This window comes from Cucumis melo, chromosome 4 (assembly GCF_025177605.1).
Source record: "Cucumis melo cultivar AY chromosome 4, USDA_Cmelo_AY_1.0, whole genome shotgun sequence".
Taxonomy (NCBI): domain Eukaryota; kingdom Viridiplantae; phylum Streptophyta; class Magnoliopsida; order Cucurbitales; family Cucurbitaceae; genus Cucumis; species Cucumis melo.
In genome coordinates this window covers 17,822,514-17,840,928 of record NC_066860.1, presented here as the reverse complement: position 1 = coordinate 17,840,928, position 18,415 = coordinate 17,822,514, and the positions used below count along the sequence as shown (strand labels likewise).

The 18,415-nt window shown below is 42.3% G+C and overlaps 3 protein-coding genes across 15 annotated transcripts in view; 2 read left to right on the top strand and 1 right to left on the bottom strand.

The window, feature by feature from the left end:
• The window catches only part of LOC127148779 (uncharacterized), a 115,978-nt gene extending 106,429 nt beyond the window's left edge, over window positions 1-9,549 (top strand). For 11 of the 13 annotated variants that reach the window (XM_051083077.1, XM_051083075.1, XM_051083074.1 and 8 more), the window contains one exon: window positions 2,234-6,198. In XM_051083077.1, coding sequence (XP_050939034.1) covers window positions 2,764-6,198 — 3,435 coding nt within the window. In that variant the 5' untranslated portion in view covers window positions 2,234-2,763. Of the gene's footprint in view, window positions 1-552; window positions 1,279-1,385; window positions 1,459-1,540; window positions 1,590-2,233; window positions 6,199-9,321 lie in introns of those variants that run through there. The other 2 variants (XM_051083085.1, XR_007819869.1) reach the window with 2 other exon arrangements.
• Window positions 9,550-14,338: 4,789 nt separating this feature from the next.
• LOC103503245 (uncharacterized) lies at window positions 14,339-15,211 on the top strand. Its single transcript, XM_008467383.1, has one exon. The coding sequence runs from the start codon at window positions 14,339-14,341 to the stop codon at window positions 15,209-15,211; it is 873 nt and encodes a 290-aa protein (XP_008465605.1).
• Window positions 15,212-17,670: 2,459 nt separating this feature from the next.
• Window positions 17,671-18,123, bottom strand: LOC127148948 (uncharacterized). Its single transcript, XM_051083382.1, has one exon. The coding sequence runs from the start codon at window positions 18,121-18,123 to the stop codon at window positions 17,671-17,673; it is 453 nt and encodes a 150-aa protein (XP_050939339.1).
• Between the last annotated feature and the right edge of the window lie 292 nt (window positions 18,124-18,415).

The following is an 18,415-nucleotide window of genomic DNA, read 5'->3' as shown; positions in this document are numbered from 1 at the left end:
ACAATATAGCTCAAACTAACAGCCTAGTCTCTAAGCATAATCAATCAGACAGTCTAGGTTCAGTCGATAGTATCATCTGTCACTACACATATATCCAATCCACACAATACAGTCACCCTACCTAAATCCAGTCAACAAATCAAATCATCACTATGTAATTACACCTGGAAATCACATCGTGTAACGCCCTGAATTTCGAGGTAAAATTTTAGCATTTATGTGAATTTTTCGGGATTTTAAAATTTTGTAGATGATGAAATAATAATATAATATTACTCATCTTATTATCATTATTTATTATTATCATTATAAATTAATATTAAAACCTTTATTTTTTTATTATTGAATATTATATTCATTATGTGATATTAATGTTATTTTAATTAATTAATATTAAAAAATTGTATTATTAATTTTATTTTTATTTTTAAATATTTTCTTTTATTATTTATATTATTATTATTATTATTATTTTTATATATTTATTTTGTTTTAATATATATATATATATATAATAATCATATTTTTTTTAAAATAAACCCTAAGGAGCGCGCTACCCCCCCCTCTTTCAAATTCGTCTTCTTCTTCATCGTCTTCCGCTCGAGAACGCCGCCGCCGTCTCTCCAGCTTTCTCTCTTTCGCTCGCGTCCCGTTGTCGTCCCATCTCTGTCTCCGTCAGCTGTCACCGTCCTCTGTCCCCGTCTCCATCTCCGTCGGTTCATAGCTCCACCGTTCGTTCGCCGCAGCCACCATCCGCGCGTTGCGCCGTCTGTCGTCCATCTGCAGCCGACGTCTCTCTCTCTCTTCGTCTTTGCCACCGCCGGCGGCTTCTCCCTTCTCATCTCGTGTTCCCGACGCAGACAGAACACCGAGGGGAGCTGCCTTCTGTCGCCGTCGTTGCCGGAAGGAGAAAGGAGTAAACCCGAGCCGCGAAGTGAAGCCGACCCGAGCCACGAATCCGAATCGAGCGAGCCGCGAGCCGAGCCGTGAGCCGAGCCGCGAGTCGAGCCGCAAGTCAAGTTGAGCCGAGCCGCGAGCTGAGCCGCAAGCCGAGTTGAGCCGAGCCGCGAGCCGAGCCGCAAGCCGAGTTGAGCCGAGCCGTAATCCGAGTTGAGCCGAGCCGTAAGCCGAGCCGTGAACTGATCCAAGCCGAGCCAAGCCGCGAGCTAGCCAACCCAAGCCGCGAGCCGAGTCGAGCCGAGCCGAACACCTCCAAGCCAAGCCGAGCTCCCTGTTCACCGAGCTACCTAAGCCTTCCTTCCTCCACTTCGGGTCACGGTGAGTCTTCGGTAAGGATTGTTTTTGATGAATTTCCTAATGTTGCTACATCCGATTCGAATTTGAATATTGGAATAAGATTTGGTCCTACCTTTCATTCCTTGAAGGTATTAAGGAGTTGATGTTTAAGTTCTCAGGTTCCGCGGCAGGCTTGTTTGGAGATAGCTTTCCTTTCCTTGGGTAAGTCAACGGATGTTGCTTAGGACCATTTAAAATGACTTCTACTAGTATCATCGATTAAAACCTTCGTGTTTTCGTTTAGGTGGATCCGTTGAGCGTGGACTCGATCGAGGGGCATAACCGAGTATTAGGTAAGGGTTTTCCTACTACTGGACCTCGAATCGAGGTTGGAAACGTAGTAATCCACAGGGGATTACACGTTAATAATTGTACTGAATAAATGCATGTGAGTTTGATTTTAAGTATCGTTGCTATGCTCTGTCTGATGTAAAGGTAACGCGACCGTTAGTTGTAGCTTGTGTGCCATCGGGTCTAAGGAATTGTGTACGGATAGGCACCGATGTCGGATGTTCGGTATACTGTAGTTATGTTATGGGCTACGTTGTGGATTGGAAGTTGATGGGGTATGACTGTGGTAGACGGTTTAGTATGGACTGAGGGGTAACGGTTAGCTTCATCTATGGGGTAGTGTACCTTACGGATATGTGCATCCTTCGGGAGCACTAGACTCATATGTGCATCCTTCGGGAGCACTAGACTGATATGTGCATCCTTCGAGAGCACTAGACTGATATGTGCATCCCTCGGGATCACTAGACTGATAGGTGTATCCTTCGGGATCACGAGACTGATATGTGCGTTCTACGGAACCACTAGACTGTTATGTAGGGTACCCCTGAATAGGAAGTTAACTGTTGTTCCCTAATGGGCCCGGTAGTGGGTCCCTTACTGGGTATATTTATACTCACCCCTTTTCTCTTCTTTAATTTTTCAGGTAAGGGTACAACGAGGGCAGACCGACGAGAGGCAGGAAGGATGCGTGAAGGCCATATGGACGCGTCTGGTTTTCTTTATGCTTCCGCTGATGTATTTTGTTAGAATATTTGGTTTTGCGATTTTGTATTGATGACCTGAGTATTTTATTTGAAACTTTTGTGACTGTGATTTAAAATAGGGCCCGAAACTGCTTTTTGTAATATTTCTAACATTTTAATGAATCGTAACCGGTCCGTTATGAATTTTGTGTTTTGTGGTCGAGTCTTAGCACTGAGTAGTGACCTTAGCTTAGTCCGAAAAGTTGGGTCGTTATAGTTGGTATCAGAGCCTAAGTTTTAGGTTCTGTAGACTGACTTATGATGTGAGTCTGTGTTTTGTGTCCTTATAGCTAAAACGATCCTTGCCACTCGTCAGGTACTCTCTCATGAAATTATATGTATAACTCTATATGCATTACCTTACCTAAATTAAACTGCGAAGTAAATTATCACTTATGACTAAAGGGATCATTGGTGGTTGTTAGGGGAAATGCCGCCAAGGAGGGGTGCACGTAGGGGTGGCCGAGGAGGCCGAGGGAGGGGAGCAGGACGTGTTCAACCTGAGGTGCAGCCTGTAGCCCAAGCCACTGACCCGGCTGCGCTAGTTACTCATGCGGACCTAGCTGCCATGGAGCAGAGGTTCAGGGATTTGATTATGCAGATGCGGGAGCAGCAGCAGCCTGCCCCGCCAGCTCCAGCACCAGCTCCTGCTCCAGCTCCGGCTCCAGTACCAGTTGCGCCCCGGGTTGTGCCGGATCAGTTGTCAGTAGAGGCCAAGCACCTGAGGGATTTCAGGAAGTATAATCCCACGACATTCGATGGGTCTTTGGAGGACCCCACGAGGGCTCAGCTGTGGTTATCGTCTTTGGAGACCATATTCCGATACATGAAGTGCCCTGAGGATCAGAAAGTTCAGTGTGCTGTTTTCATGTTGACAGACAGAGGTACTGCATGGTGGGAGACTACAGAGAGAATGCTAGGTGGTGATGTGAGTCAGATCACGTGGCAACAGTTCAAGGAGAGTTTCTATGTGAAATTCTTCTCTACTAGTTTGAGAGATGCCAAGCGGCAGGAGTTCCTGAACTTAGAGCAGGGTGACATGACAGTGGAGCAGTATGATGCGGAGTTTGACATGTTATCCTGCTTCGCTCCCGAGATGATAGCGACCGAGGCGGCCAGAGCTGATAAGTTTGTTAGAGGCCTCCGACTGGACATTCAGGGTTTGGTTCGAGCTTTCCGACCCGCTACACATGCCGATGCACTGCGCCTGGCAGTGGACCTCAGTTTACAGGAGAGGGCTAACTCGTCGAAGGTCGCAGGTAGAGGTTCGACCTCGGGACAGAAAAGGAAGGCTGAGCAGCAGCCTATTCCAGTGCCGCAGCGGAACTTCAGACCAGGTGGTGAGTTTCGCCGCTTCCAGCAGAAACCTTTTGAGGCAGGGGAAGCTGCCAGGGGGAAGCCATTGTGTGCCACTTGTGGGAAGCACCATTTGGGCCGTTGTTTATTTGGAACCAGGACTTGCTTTAAGTGTAGGCAAGAGGGGCATACAGCTGACAGATGCCCGATGAGACTTACGGGAAACGCGCAGAATCAGGGAGCAGGTGCTCCACATCAGGGTAGAGTCTTTGCTACCAACAAGACTGAGGCTGAGAGGGCAGGCACGGTGGTGACAGGTACGCTTCCAGTATTGGGGCATTACGCCTTAGTTTTGTTTGATTCGGGATCGTCACATTCTTTTATCTCTTCCGCATTTGTGTTGCATGCCCGCTTAGAGGTAGAGCCCTTACACCATGTTCTATCAGTATCTACTCCTTCCAGGGAGTGTATGTTGTCGAAGGAAAAGGTGAAAGCATGCCAGATTGAGATAGCAGGCCATGTGATTGAAGTAACGCTGTTAGTCCTGGACATGCTCGACTTTGATGTAGTCCTGGGTATGGATTGGTTGGCCGCTAACCACGCCAGCATAGATTGTTCCCATAAGGAGGTAGCGTTTAACCCTCCCTCGATGGCCAGTTTTAAATTTAAGGGAGAAGGGTCAAGGTCCTTGCCTCAGGTAATCTCAGCCATCAGGGCCAGTAAACTGCTCAGTCAAGGTACTTGGGGTATCTTAGCGAGCGTGGTGGATACTAGAGAGGTCGATGTATCCCTGTCATCAGAACCGGTGGTGAGGGACTATCCGGATGTCTTTCCTGAAGAACTTCCAGGGTTACCTCCTCACAGAGAGGTTGAGTTTGCCATAGAGTTGGAGCCGGGCACGGTTCCTATATCCAGAGCCCCTTACAGAATGGCCCCCGCAGAGCTGAAAGAACTGAAGGTGCAGTTACAAGAGTTGCTTGATAAGGGATTCATTCGACCGAGCGTGTCACCTTGGGGTGCGCCAGTTTTATTTGTTAAGAAGAAGGATGGATCGATGCGTCTATGCATTGACTATAGGGAGTTGAACAAGGTAACCGTTAAGAACAAATATCCCTTGCCTAGGATCGACGATCTATTTGACCAGTTACATGGAGCCACAGTGTTCTCTAAGATTGATCTTCGGTTGGGATACCATCAGCTGAGGATTAAGGATGGTGATGTACCGAAGACAGCATTTCGTTCCAGGTATGGACACTACGAGTTTATTGTGATGTCTTTTGGTTTGACGAATGCTCCGGCAGTGTTTATGGACTTGATGAACAGAGTGTTTAGGGAGTTCCTAGATACTTTTGTGATCGTGTTTATTGATGATATCTTGATATACTTCAAGACGGAGGCCGAACATGAGGAGCATTTACGTATAGTTTTGCAAACACTTCGGGATAATAAGTTGTATGCAAAGTTCTCGAAATGCGAGTTTTGGCTGAAGCCGGTGTCCTTTCTGGGCCACGTGGTTTCTAAGGCTGGAGTCTCTGTGGATCCAGCTAAGATAGAGGCAGTTACCGGTTCGACCCGACCTTCCACAGTCAGTGAGGTTCGTAGCTTTCTGGGTTTAGCAGGTTATTATCGACGGTTTGTGGAGAACTTTTCTCGTATAGCTACTCCTCTTACTCAGTTGACCAGGAAGAGAGCTCCTTTTGTTTGGAGCAAGGCATGTGAAGACAGTTTCCAGAACCTTAAACAGAAGCTAGTTACCGCACCGGTTCTTACTGTACCTGATGGTTCCGGCAGTTTTGTGATTTATAGTGATGCTTCCAAGAAGGGTTTGGGTTGTGTTTTGATGCAACAGGGTAAGGTGGTCGCTTATGCTTCTCGTCAGTTGAAGAGTCATGAGCAGAACTACCCTACACATGATTCAGAGTTGGCAGCAGTGGTTTTTGCTTTGAAAATATGGAGGCATTACTTATATGGTGAAAAGATACAGATCTTCATGGATCATAAGAGCTTGAAATACTCCTTTACTCAGAAGGAATTGAATATGAGACAACGAAGATGGCTTGAGTTAGTGAAGGATTACGATTGTGAGATACTGTATCATCCAGGCAAGGCAAATGTGGTAGCTGATGCTCTTAGTAGAAAGGTATCACATTCCGCAGCACTTATTACCCGACAGTCCCCATTGCATCGAGATCTGGAGCGGGCTGAGATTGCAGTGTCAGTGGGGGCAGTCACTATACAGTTAGCCCAGTTGACGGTACAGCCGACTTTGAGGCAAAGGATCATTGATGCTCAGAGTAACGATCCTTATTTGGTTGAGAAACGTGGCCTAGTAGAGGCAGGGCAAGCGGTTGAGTTCTCCATATCCTCTGATGGTGGACTTTTGTTTGAGAGACGCCTCTGTGTGCCGTCAGATAGTGCGGTTAAGACAGAATTATTATCTGAGGCTCACAGTTCCCCATTTTCCATGCACCCAGGTAGTACGAAGATGTATCAGGACCTGAAGCGGGTTTATTGGTGGCGTAACATGAAGAGGGAGGTAGCAGAATTTGTTAGTAGATGCTTGGTGTGACAGTAGGTTAAGGCACCAAGGCAGAAACCAGGGGGTTTATTACAACCTTTGAGCATACCGGAATGGAAGTGGGAAAACGTGCCCATGGATTTCATTACAGGGCTGCCGAGAACTCTGAGGGGTTTTACAGTGATTTGGGTTGTGGTGGACAGACTTACCAAATCAGCGCACTTCGTTCCGGGTAAATCCACCTATACTGCTAGTAAGTGGGCACAGCTGTACTTGTCGGAGATAGTGAGATTACATGGAGTGCCAGTGTCGATTGTTTTTGATAGAGATGCCCGTTTCACTTCCAAATTCTGGAAGGGTTTGCAGACTGCTATGGGCACGAGGTTAGACTTTAGTACAGCTTTCCATCCACAGATTGACGGTCAGACTGAGCGTCTGAACCAAGTTTTAGAGGATATGTTGCGAGCGTGTGCATTGGAATTTCCAGGTAGCTGGGACTCCCACTTGCATTTGATGGAATTTGCTTATAATAACAGTTATCAGGCTACTATTGGCATGACACCATTTGAGGCCTTGTACGGCAAATGTTGTAGATCCCCGGTTTGCTGGGGTGAGGTGGGTGAGCAGAGATTGATGGGTCCTGAGTTAGTTCAGTCTACTAACGAAGCGATACAGAAGATTAGATCACGCATGCATACCGCTCAGAGTAGGCAGAAGAGTTATGCAGATGTGAGGCGGAAGGATCTTGAGTTTGAGGTAGGGGACAAGGTGTTCTTAAAGGTAGCACCTATGAGAGGTGTCTTACGATTTGAAAGGAGGGGAAAGCTGAGTCCCCGTTTTGTTGGGCCGTTTGAGATTCTGGAGCGGATTGGCCCTGTAGCTTATCGCTTGGCGTTGCCACCATCACTCTCGACAGTTCATGATGTGTTTCATGTTTCTATGTTGAGGAAGTACGTGCCAGATCCATCCCATGTAGTGGATTACGAGCCACTAGAGATTGATGAAAACTTGAGCTATACTGAACAACCCGTTGAGGTGCTGGCTAGAGAGGTGAAAACGTTGAGGAATAAAGAAATCCCTTTGGTTAAAGTCTTATGGCGGAATCACCGGGTGGAAGAGGCTACATAGGAGCAAGAAGATGACATGAGGTCCCGTTATCCCGAACTGTTCGAGGAATAAAACTTTTGAGGACGAAAGTTCCCTAAGGAGGGAAGAATGTAACGCCCCGAATTTCGAGGTAAAATTTTAGCATTTATGTGAATTTTTCGAGATTTTAAAATTTTGTAGATGATGAAATAATAATATAATATTACTCATCTTATTATCATTATTTATTATTATCATTATAAATTAATATTAAAACCTTTATTTTTTTTTATTGAATATTATATTCATTATGTGATATTAATGTTATTTTAATTAATAAAAATTGTATTATTAATTTTACTTTTATTTTTTAATATTTTCTTTTATTATTTATATTATTATTATTATTATTTTTATATATTTATTTTGTTTTAATATATATATATATATATATATATAATAATAATAATAATAATAATAATATTTTTTTTAAAATAAACCCTAAGGAGCGCGCTACCCCCCCCTTTCAAATTCGTCTTTTTCTTCATCGTCTTCCGCTCGCGAACGCTGCCGCCGTCTCTCCAGCTTTCTCTCTTCCGCTCGCGTCCCGTCGTCGTCCCATCTCTGTCTCTGTCCGCTGTCACCGTCCTCTGTCCCCGTCTCCATCTCCGTCGGTTCATAGCTCCACCGTTCGTTCGCCGCAGCCACCATCTGCCGTCCATCTGCAGCCGACGTCTCTCTCTCTCTTCGTCTCTGCCACCGCCGGCGGCTTCTCCCTTCTCATCTCGTGTTCCCGACGCAGACAGAACACCGAGGGGAGCTGCCTTCTGTCGCCGTCGTTGCTGGAAGGAGAAAGGAGTAAACCCGAGCCGCGAAGTGAAGCCGACCCGAGCCACGAATCCGAATCGAGCGAGCTGCGAGCCGAGCCGTGAGCCGAGCCGCGAGCCGAGCCGCAAGCCGAGTTGAGCCGAGCCGTAAGCCGAGCCGTAAGCCGAGCCGTGCACTGATCCAAACCGAGCCAAGCCTCGAGCTGGCCAACCCAAGCCGCGAGCCGAGCCGAACACCTCCAAGCCAAGCCGAGCTCCCTGTTCACCGAGCCACCTAAGCCTTCCTTCTTCCACTTCGGGTCACGGTGAGTCTTCGATAAGGATTGTTTTTGATGAATTTCCTAATGTTGCTACATCCGATTCGAATTTGAATATTGGAATAAGATTTGGTCCTACCTTTCATCCCTTGAAGGTATTAAGGAGTTGACGTTTAAGTTCTCGGGTTCCGCGGCAGGCTTGTTTGGAGATAGCTTTCCTTTCCTTGGGTAAGTCAACGGATGTTGCTTAGGACCATTTAAAATGACTTCTACTAGTATCATCGATTAAAACCTTCGTGTTTTCGTTTAGGTGGATCCGTTGAGCGTGGACTCGATCGAGGGGCATAACCGAGTATCAGGTAAGGGTTTTCCTACTACTGGACCTCAGATCGAGGCTGGAAACGTAGTAATCCACAGGGGATTACACGTTAATAACTGTACTGAATAAATGCATGTGAGTTTGATTTTAAGTATCGTTGCGATGCTCTGTCTGATGTAAAGGTAACGCGACCGTTAGTTGTAGCTTATGTGCCATCGGGTGTAAGGAATTGTGTATGGATAGGCACCGATGTCGGATGTTCGGTATACTGTAGTTATGTTATGGGCTACGTTGTGGATTGGAAGTTGATGGGGTATGACTGTGGTAGACGGTTTAGTATGGACTGAGGGGTAACAGTTAGCTTCATCTATGGGGTAGTGTACCTTACGGATATGTGCATCCTTCGGGAGCACTAGACTCATATGTGCATCCTTCGGGAGCACTAGACTGATATGTGCATCCTTCGAGAGCACTAGACTGATATGTGCATCCCTCGGGATCACTAGACTGATAGGTGTATCCTTCGGGATCACGAGACTGATATGTGCGTTCTACGGAACCACTAGACTGTTATGTAGGGTACCCCTGAATAGGAAGTTAACTGTTGTTCCCTAATGGGCCCGGTAGTGGGTCCCTTACTGGGTATATTTATACTCACCCCTTTTTCTCTTCTTTAATTTTTCAGGTAAGGGTACAACGAGGGGCAGACCGACGAGAGGCAGGAAGGATGCGTGAAGGCCATATGGACGCGTCTTGTTTTCTTTATGCTTCCGCTGATGTATTTTGTTAGAATATTTGGTTTTGCGATTTTGTATTGATGACCTGAGTATTTTATTTGAAACTTTTGTGACTGTGATTTAAAATAGGGCCCGAAACTGCTTTTTGTAATATTTCTAACGTTTTAATGAATCGTAACCGGTCCGTTATGAATTTGTGTTTTGTGGTCGAGTCTTAGCACTGAGTAGTGACCTTAGCTTAGTCCGAAAAGTTGGGTCGTTACACATCGTCTCAGTCTAAACAATAGCACAAACTATGCATTGAAGGAAAAGAAAACATCAGAGAAACATACAACGGAAGAAAAGGATCATGCTTTACTCTATATGCATCTAAACGATTTAGAAATTAACATGCAGTAACTAAACGATAGACCTAAACAAAGAAAATAGAAGGTAAACGATGAACTTACTTTTGTAGTTCTCAACTTCTACTTCGTTCCAAAACTTCTTCTCTGCCTAAAGATCACGAGCGAAGGACAACCACTATGTTGACCTACTAATCTCAGGACTAAGAATCGAGTTGTGAGACTCGTTTTTGTGAAGGAAACGTTTATAGAGATCGATGGAGGTAGGTGTATCGTTTAGAGATTTTTCATCAGAATCATCATCTTCACATTCTGTAAATGGAAGTTTATATATAGAAAAAGTACATGCAAAATGCATGCAATTTATTTCATGAAATCTCAACACCTAATTCATCCATTAACTATTAATGGAATTAGTGGCTTCTAAATACATTATAAGCTGCCACATTTCCTATTAACATTTAGTTAATAAGTATATTAGTCAAAGGGAAATTTGGTCATTTGACCAATTAAGTCAAAGTCAAACTTTGACTTTCTTAGTCAAAAGTCAACGTTTTTGACTTTTTGCTATTTTATTCGTCTTGACTAATTTCAACCCCCCGAGTATGAATCTGCATTCATTTTTCTAAAATTCAAATCATATTTAAACATAAAGCTTAAAGTTTATATTTACCGACTTATATCATATACACTAGTCGGTTTATCTCTCCTTACCTAATTCGAACAATTTGAATTATTCCAATGTATCATTCTTAGTTGAATCCATATGAGCTAGTAGGGGAACCTAATGGACCTATAGATCATGGGCTCCAACGATTCGAGATTAACTGGCTAAACTCTTTTAGACCAAGCTTAATCAACATTCGTTAACTAAAAAGTCATTCCACTAAAGACTCTTAGTTGCACTCCCCTCACTATAGATATATTTCTGTCCACCTGATATAACCATGATGAGTAAGTTGATCCTCCACAGGTTGTTCGTAATCTTGGTTGGGTCAAAATACCGTTTTACCCTCGAGATTACATCTTGCTCCTTAAAACCCACTAAACCACTATTAAACAATTGGTTTAAGGTCCAACCTATAAACTTGAATTCTTCTCGGGCCAATGAGAAGGTAGGGCCCCTTGTTCAAGACTTGGATTCAGTCCTTAAGGGAACAACCTATCTACTATCCCAAAAGTGGGTAGGAGTGTATTCCATCTTGCACTCTATATCCCTAGCTATCCACTCGATCTTATCCCTGAAATGGGAGGCTTATTGGGCCAGCGATGATGAGCAGCTCTCACCTATGCAGATCTATGGATACTACCGAATGAACAGAAGTTCATAGTTAGCTCAGGATTAAAATCAAGTTACCTAGGTCATTATAATTAAAATAGTCATATTATAGTTTATGGCGTTATAACTAAAAGTGACTATTTCGTGGTTCCAGTCTTATGCAAACCATTTACATAGGACGCCCCCCACTCCCATGTCTCTACATGAACGATTTAGGATTACATCATTTGTACTAACTATGGAGCTGGCTGCATCAATAGTGTTTTTCTAGAATAAGGTGTCCAACCTTATTCATACACTATAGACTATTTGGGCTATTAACTCGAACTTAATCCATGTTTATGTCTCTATATAAAGTTCAAGTGTATTGACAAATAGCCTCGGAATCTTAATTTATTGGTTTTAAGATTATAGCATTCAATAATAAATTTTATTGAATCAAATAACAAAGTATGAGTTTTAGGACATAAATTCTAACATGCATAACATCTATATTCAGTCCGCGACACAATCTATCAGTAAATATACAACCTACACATGATGGCCCTAAACCCTTAGTAGTCCATCAATAGCACCACACAACAATATGCATAGACTACACAGAACATTCAAATCTACTTCATCAACAAGCATAACTCCACATTATATCTAAGTTACATATAACAGTCAAATCCTCATCATCTATATTCCGTCAACAGCACGACCCATCAATGCAAACAAACTACACTTAACAAACATGTTGTCTAAAACTAGTCAAGAGTATATCATTACTACCTTCTATTTGAGCACATAACCATCAATTTAATGCAGCCTCTACAACATATTTTTGTATCATTTACTACGTTTAAATCTCAAATTTGAGTCCAGTAGTAGGAAATCTCTTACCTGAAGTTTAGCTACGTTCCTTAGTCCAACTAAAATCCAGAAAATTAACTTAAACATAAAGGTAAGAAAATCAAACCAATAAAGTCTCTCGTTTAATTCACCTAAACATAAAATGCTAGAAACATACCAAAGTAGTGGAGAATTGAACTTCAATCAAACTAGTTGGAACTTAAGGTATTCGAGCGCTATAACCCAACGAAACCTTCAAGGATCAACAAACAAACCAACCCATTAATCCAACACTTGCAATTCGAAAAAGAGATTTGAAGCATAACAATCAAAATAATCCACGATTTGTCCTTACCACAAGACTTACAATGAGCAAAATCTACGCACGAACTTAATCTAATGACGAGTATAGGGTAGTGAGTTCTAAAATTCGACGACAACAACAAACTAGACGTGCATACGAGGAAGGCAATTGATGGCGGCTTGTGCAGATGAAGAGACAGCGATCGATGGTGGCTTGCACGGACGAAGAGACTGCAATCGGTGGCGGCTTGCGCGGATGAAGAGACGACGATCGGTGGTGGCTTGCGTGGACGAAGAGACGACGATTGGTGGCAGCTTGCGTAGATGAAGAGATGATGATCGATGGCGGCTTGCACGGACGAAGAGATGGCGACCGGTGGTGGCTTACACGGACGAAGAGACGACAATCGGTGGCGGCTTGCCGGACGGTTGCACGAACAAAGAGACGACGAACGGTGGTGGCTTGCACGAATGAAGAGACAGTGAACGATGGCGGCTCGCGCGGATGAAGAGATGGCGACCGGTGGCAACTTGCACGGATGAAGAGATGGTGACCAATCACGACTGTAAAGAGAAACTGAGCGAAAGAAGAAAATGAGGTTGAGGCGGGCGGCGAAGCGAGGTTCGTACGGACGAGGATGGGACGACAACGAATGGGCTTGGGCGAAAATGATCGGACGAGGAGGGAGAACCTTGGCGATGATGACAGCTTCGAAAGGAAAAGATTGGAAACGGGGTTGGGGCGTGCGACTGAGGTTACGAAAAGAAGGAGATGAAAAAGATGGAAAGGGCAGGCGTGGGGGGATTCTTTTAAAAATACTACTACTACTAATAATAATATGTAATAATATATAATAAAATATAATTATGTTGAAGTTTATTTTGTCTAAAAGAATATCTTTTAAATTAAAAGAGAAGATATATTTAAGAGAAGATAATCAAAGAATATTTGATTCTCCTATATTTATGGAATCCCTCTATTTATCTCCAAGATATAAAATAAGTTCCTCTTCTTTAGGGATCTTATATTTTTAGAAGATATAGGTTGGGTTATATATGTTCTCTAAAGATGATTGAAACGTGTGCAAAAAGATAGGAAAAAAAAGCTTGGGAGCTGATTACGAAGACTGATCTTCCGATTGGTGATTGAAGCGGCTACAACTGAAACGAAAGGTAATTTATAACTTCTGGAGCAACATGACTACCTAAAGTAGAGTTTTAAGGACGAGTAATATACAGAATGAGACTATGGTTAGTTTGATTAATGACTGAGTCACGCATACATTCAGGGGGAGCCTGACCATCAAACGCTGTCAACGGGAGTCTTCTTTATTCCAAGGGGAGCCTGGAGTCTGATGTTGATTCACAAGTCATATAGTTATAGTATTGAGATGTATACTTAAGCTATATTGATGTTTTGATGTTTATGGTGACTATCAATAAAATTACTCATATGAGCTGTGCGCAGCTTCCCAGATGTAGGCATTATTGGCCGAACTAGGTTACCAAAGTCTCACGTGTTATTCTCTTCTACTATCTCACCAGTTATTACATATATTATTAGCTGCAGTCGTAACTGAAGGGTCCTTAATTATCTTTTACTGTTTTTCATTTGGTATCAAAGTGGGTTGAAAGATCATGGAGATAATCAGAGAAGGACCATCTGCATCTCGTCCTCCTGTTTTAGATGGTAAAAACTACTCATATTGGAAACCTCGGATGAGACCCTTGACGCTCACCAGCTATACCTTCGGGTCATTCTCCCTCTGTTCACCCTTCTCGATTGAAACTACCTACTTCGCAATCGGATGCGGTACCTGCACACATTCCTAAAATCGCTACTACTACACGTGAGAAACAGACTGATGGTTCTCAAAATGATGATCAGTGTGCTTCTTTTAACGAGACTGAGATACCTCCTGAAGACATTCCTCGTCCTACTGATGATCCCATTGCACCATCTTCTGAAGGAAGGCCAGAGTCTCCTAAAGGTCCTAAACCCTCAAAAGAAAAACTCAACAGGCTAGGAGAAATGTTACCACAAAAATTGGCAGAAAGAAAATCCCTGCAAATGTTCCATCTGTTCCTATTGATGGAATTTCTTTTCATCACGAGGAAAGCGTTTAATGCTGGAAGTTTGTGATGCAGAGGAGAATTGCCAATGAGGTAAATATATCTGACAAACACTAATCCTGCATGAGTATCATGGACTTTATCCATAAGGCTGGTTTGAAAAAAACTATCTCGAATGTTGGCCCTTTTTATCCTCAGTTAATTAAAGAATTTATTGTCAATCTGCCTGATGAGTTTAATGATCCGAGTAGTGATGACTATCAGTCGGTGCACATTAGAGGGTTCAAATTTGTGGTTTCATCTGCTGTGATAAATGGTTTTCTTGGAAATACTGTTGATATTGACTGCTCTCCATCATGTCCTACTACTGAGGTTCTAGCTACTGTCTTATCTAGAGGGACCTTGTTCACATGGCCTGTGAATGGAATCCTTGCAGCTGCTCTCAACGTCAAGTATGCCATTTTGCACAAGATTGGCATTGCCAATTGGTTCCCTTCCTCACATGCCTCAAGCATATCTGCTGCCTTACGTACATTCTTGTATCAAATTTGCAATGATGATAAAGTAGATATGGGTGCCTTCATTTACAATCAACTGTTGAGACATGTTGGGTCGTTTGGGATCAAGGTTCCCATTGCTTTTTCGAGGTTGTTCTCCAGTCTGCTACTTCACCTAAATGGAGCGATGCTTACTGCATCTGATGCTCCTGGACCTGAACCTAAGACAATTGCACTTAGCTACAGACTCTTTCAAGGCAGTCATGTGCCTGATATTGACCATGGTGTGCATCCAACTCGGGGCCCACGTATTTTTGACACTACTGACTGGGATGACTCTATTGAAGGCTTCTATGTGGATTGTGAGTTAGCTACTCGCATTATTAATTTCTTGACTGCTGAATCTCATGCACTAACTAACTCCATCACTCTATTGTCTGAACGTCAATTAGAGGTTGATGCTCTCATTCGACATTTGAAGTCTTTGACACCATCTACTAGTCGTTAGCAGCCACCATCTGGTTAATGTCATTAATTTTCAGGTTCAAAGGGGGAGTAAATGTACTGGGGGAAATATTGTGGGATGTTTTTTGTTTTTGATGGTTTTGTGCAGAAATGGATAATGTTCTGGCCCTATTCTTTTGGTGGCTGTAGTTTTCTTTTGTGACAGATGTAGTTTTATAAAATCATCTTTTGTCTCATAAATTGAAATATCTTCTGAATGGAATGACATCTGTCTTACTAAGAACTGACGGCTGCGAATGAATGAAATAACTCTGTGGTACTGCTGTTGTTGAACCAGATAAGAAATTTCTTTTAGACAAAAGGGGGAGTTTGTTGAAGTGTAGTTTGCCTAAAAGAATATCTTTTAAATTAAAAGAGAAGATATATTTAAGAGAAGATAATCAAAGAATATTTGATTCTCCTATATTTATGGAATCCCTCTATTTATCTCCAAGATATAAAATAAGTTCCTCTTCTTTAGGGATCTTATATTTTTAGAAGATACAAGTTGGGTTATATATGTTTTTTGAAGAGGATTGAAACATGCGCAAAAAGATAGAAAAAAAAGCTTGGGAGTTGATTACGAAGACTGATCTTCCGATTGGTGATTGAAGCGGCTACGACTGAAACGAAAGGTAGTTTATAACTTCTGGAGCAACATGACTACCTAAAGTAGAGTTTTGAGGATGAGTAATATACAGAATGAGACTACGGTTAGTTTGATTAATGACTGAGTCACACATACATTCAGGGGGAACCTGACCATCAGACGCTGTCGATGGGAGTCTTCTTTATTCCAGGGGGAGCCTGGAGTCTGATGTTGATTCACAAGTCATATAGTTATAGTATTGAGATGTATACTTAAGCTATATTGATGTTTTGATGTTTATGGTGACTATTATAAAATTACTCATCTGAGTTGTGCACAGCTCCCCAAACGTAGGCATTATTGGCCGAACTGGGTTACCAAAGTCTCATGTGTTATTCTCTTCTACTATCTCACCAGTTATACGTATATTATTAGATGCAGTCGTAACTGAAGGGTCTTTGATTATCTTTTATTGTTTTTCAAATTATATTATACTATAGTATATCTAAGTTACATATAGGAGTCAAATCCTCATCATCTATATTCAGTCAACAGCACAACCCATCAATGCATACAAACTACACTTAACAGACATGTCGTCTAAAACTAGTCAAGAGTTTATCATTACTACCTTCTATATAAGCGCATAACCATCAATTTAATGCAGCTTCTAAAGCATACTTTCGTATCATTTACTACGTTTAAATCTCAAATTTGAGTCAAGTAATAGGAAATCCCTTACCTGAAGTTTAGCTACGTTCCTTAGTTGAACTAAAATCCAAAAAATTAACCTAAACATGATGGTAAGAAAATCAAACACTTTCACCAATTACCTGAATTTTAGCTACGTTCCTTAGATAAACTAAAATCCAGCAAGTTAACTTAAACATGATGGTAAGAAAATCAAACACTTTCACCAATAAAGTACCTCGTTTAATTCACCTAAACGTAAATGCCACAACATACCAAAGTAGTGGAGAATTAAACTTCAATTAAACAGGTTGGAACTTAAGGTATTCGAGCGCTATAACCCAACGACACCTTCAAGGATCAACAAACAAACCAACTCGTTAATCCAACACTTGCAATTCGAAAAAAAAAGATTTCAAGCATAATAATCAAAATAATCCACGATTCTTCCTTACCACAAGACTTACAATGAGCAAAAGCTACGCACGAACTGAATCTAATGATGAGTATAGAGCAATGAGTTCTAAAATTGGATGGTAGGACAAACTAAACGCGCAAATGAGGACGACGACCGATGGCGGCTTGCGCGGACGAAGAGACAACGATCGGTCACGGCTACGATGGTGAAACTGAACGGAAGAAGAAAATGAGGCCGAGGCGTGCGGTGAAGTGAGCTTTGCGGGGACAAGAACAGGATGACGACGATTGGGCATGGACGAAAACGACCGAACGAAAACGACGGCAACGACTTTGAAAGGAGAAGATTGGAAATGGGGTGGGGGCATGCGGTTGGGGTTACGAAAAGGAGACGAAAGAGATGGAAAGGGCATGCGTGAGGGGATTCTTTTAAAAATACTAATAATATGTAATAATATATAATAAATTGTAATTATATTATATTATATCATAGTATATTATATTATATTATTATTATCTTTTCTTTCTTTTCTCTTTCTCATCGAAACAATTAACATGCACCCTACCAAAAGAAAATCTTAAAAATATAAGATGAATAATGTTAAGAAATTACCTCGAGGTCTTAAGGCATAACAATCTTTCCTTCTTAAGGAACTTTCATCCTCGAAAGTTCTAATCCTCGAACAACTCTGGGTAGAGAGCCCTTATGTCCTCCTCTCTCCCCCATGTAGCATCTTCAACTTTGTGGTCACGCCATAGAACTTTGACTAAAGAAATTCCTCTGTTACACGTAGCATCTTTACTTCTCTAGCCAGAATCTCAACTGGTTGTTCTGCATAACTCAAATTCTCATCAATTTCTAGTGGCTCGTAATCCACCACATGAGATGGATCTGTCACATACTTTCTCAATATTGAAACATGAAACACATCATGCACAGCAGAGAGTGATGGCGGCAATGCCAAACAATACACCATAGTGCCAATTCGCTCTAGAATCTTGAACGGTCTAACAAAACGAGAACTCAACTTTCCTTTCTTTTCAAATCGTAAAACACCTTTCAAAGGTGCTACTTTCAAGAACACTTTGTCTCTCACATCAAACTCAAGATCTTTCCATCTCACATCAGCATAAGTTTTCTGCCTACTTTGTACTGCTGGCATTCGTGCTCTAATTTTATGTATCGCTTCATTAGTAGACTGAACTAACTCAGGACCCATCAATCTCTATTCACCAACCTCGTCCCAACAAATAGAGGATCTGCAGCATTTCCCATACAGAGCCTCAAACGGTGCCATGCCAATGGTAACCTAAAAACTGTTGTTATAAGAAAACTCCACCAAATGCAAGTCAGAATCCAAACTACCTGAAAACTCTGATGCACAAGCTTGCAACATATCCTCTAAAACTTGGTTCAAACGCTCAGTTTGACCATTAGTTTGTGGGTGAAAAGCTATACTGAAATCTAACCTCGTTCCCATAGCAGCCTATAATCCCTTTCAGAACGAAAAA

Bases quoted from the DNA above. Each gene is read 5' to 3' on its own strand.
- LOC103503245 (XM_008467383.1), top strand. From the start codon at position 14,339: ATGGACTTTATCCATAAGGCTGGTTTGAAAAAAACTATCTCGAATGTT.
- LOC127148948 (XM_051083382.1), bottom strand. From the start codon at position 18,123: ATGGGTCCTGAGTTAGTTCAGTCTACTAATGAAGCGATACATAAAATT.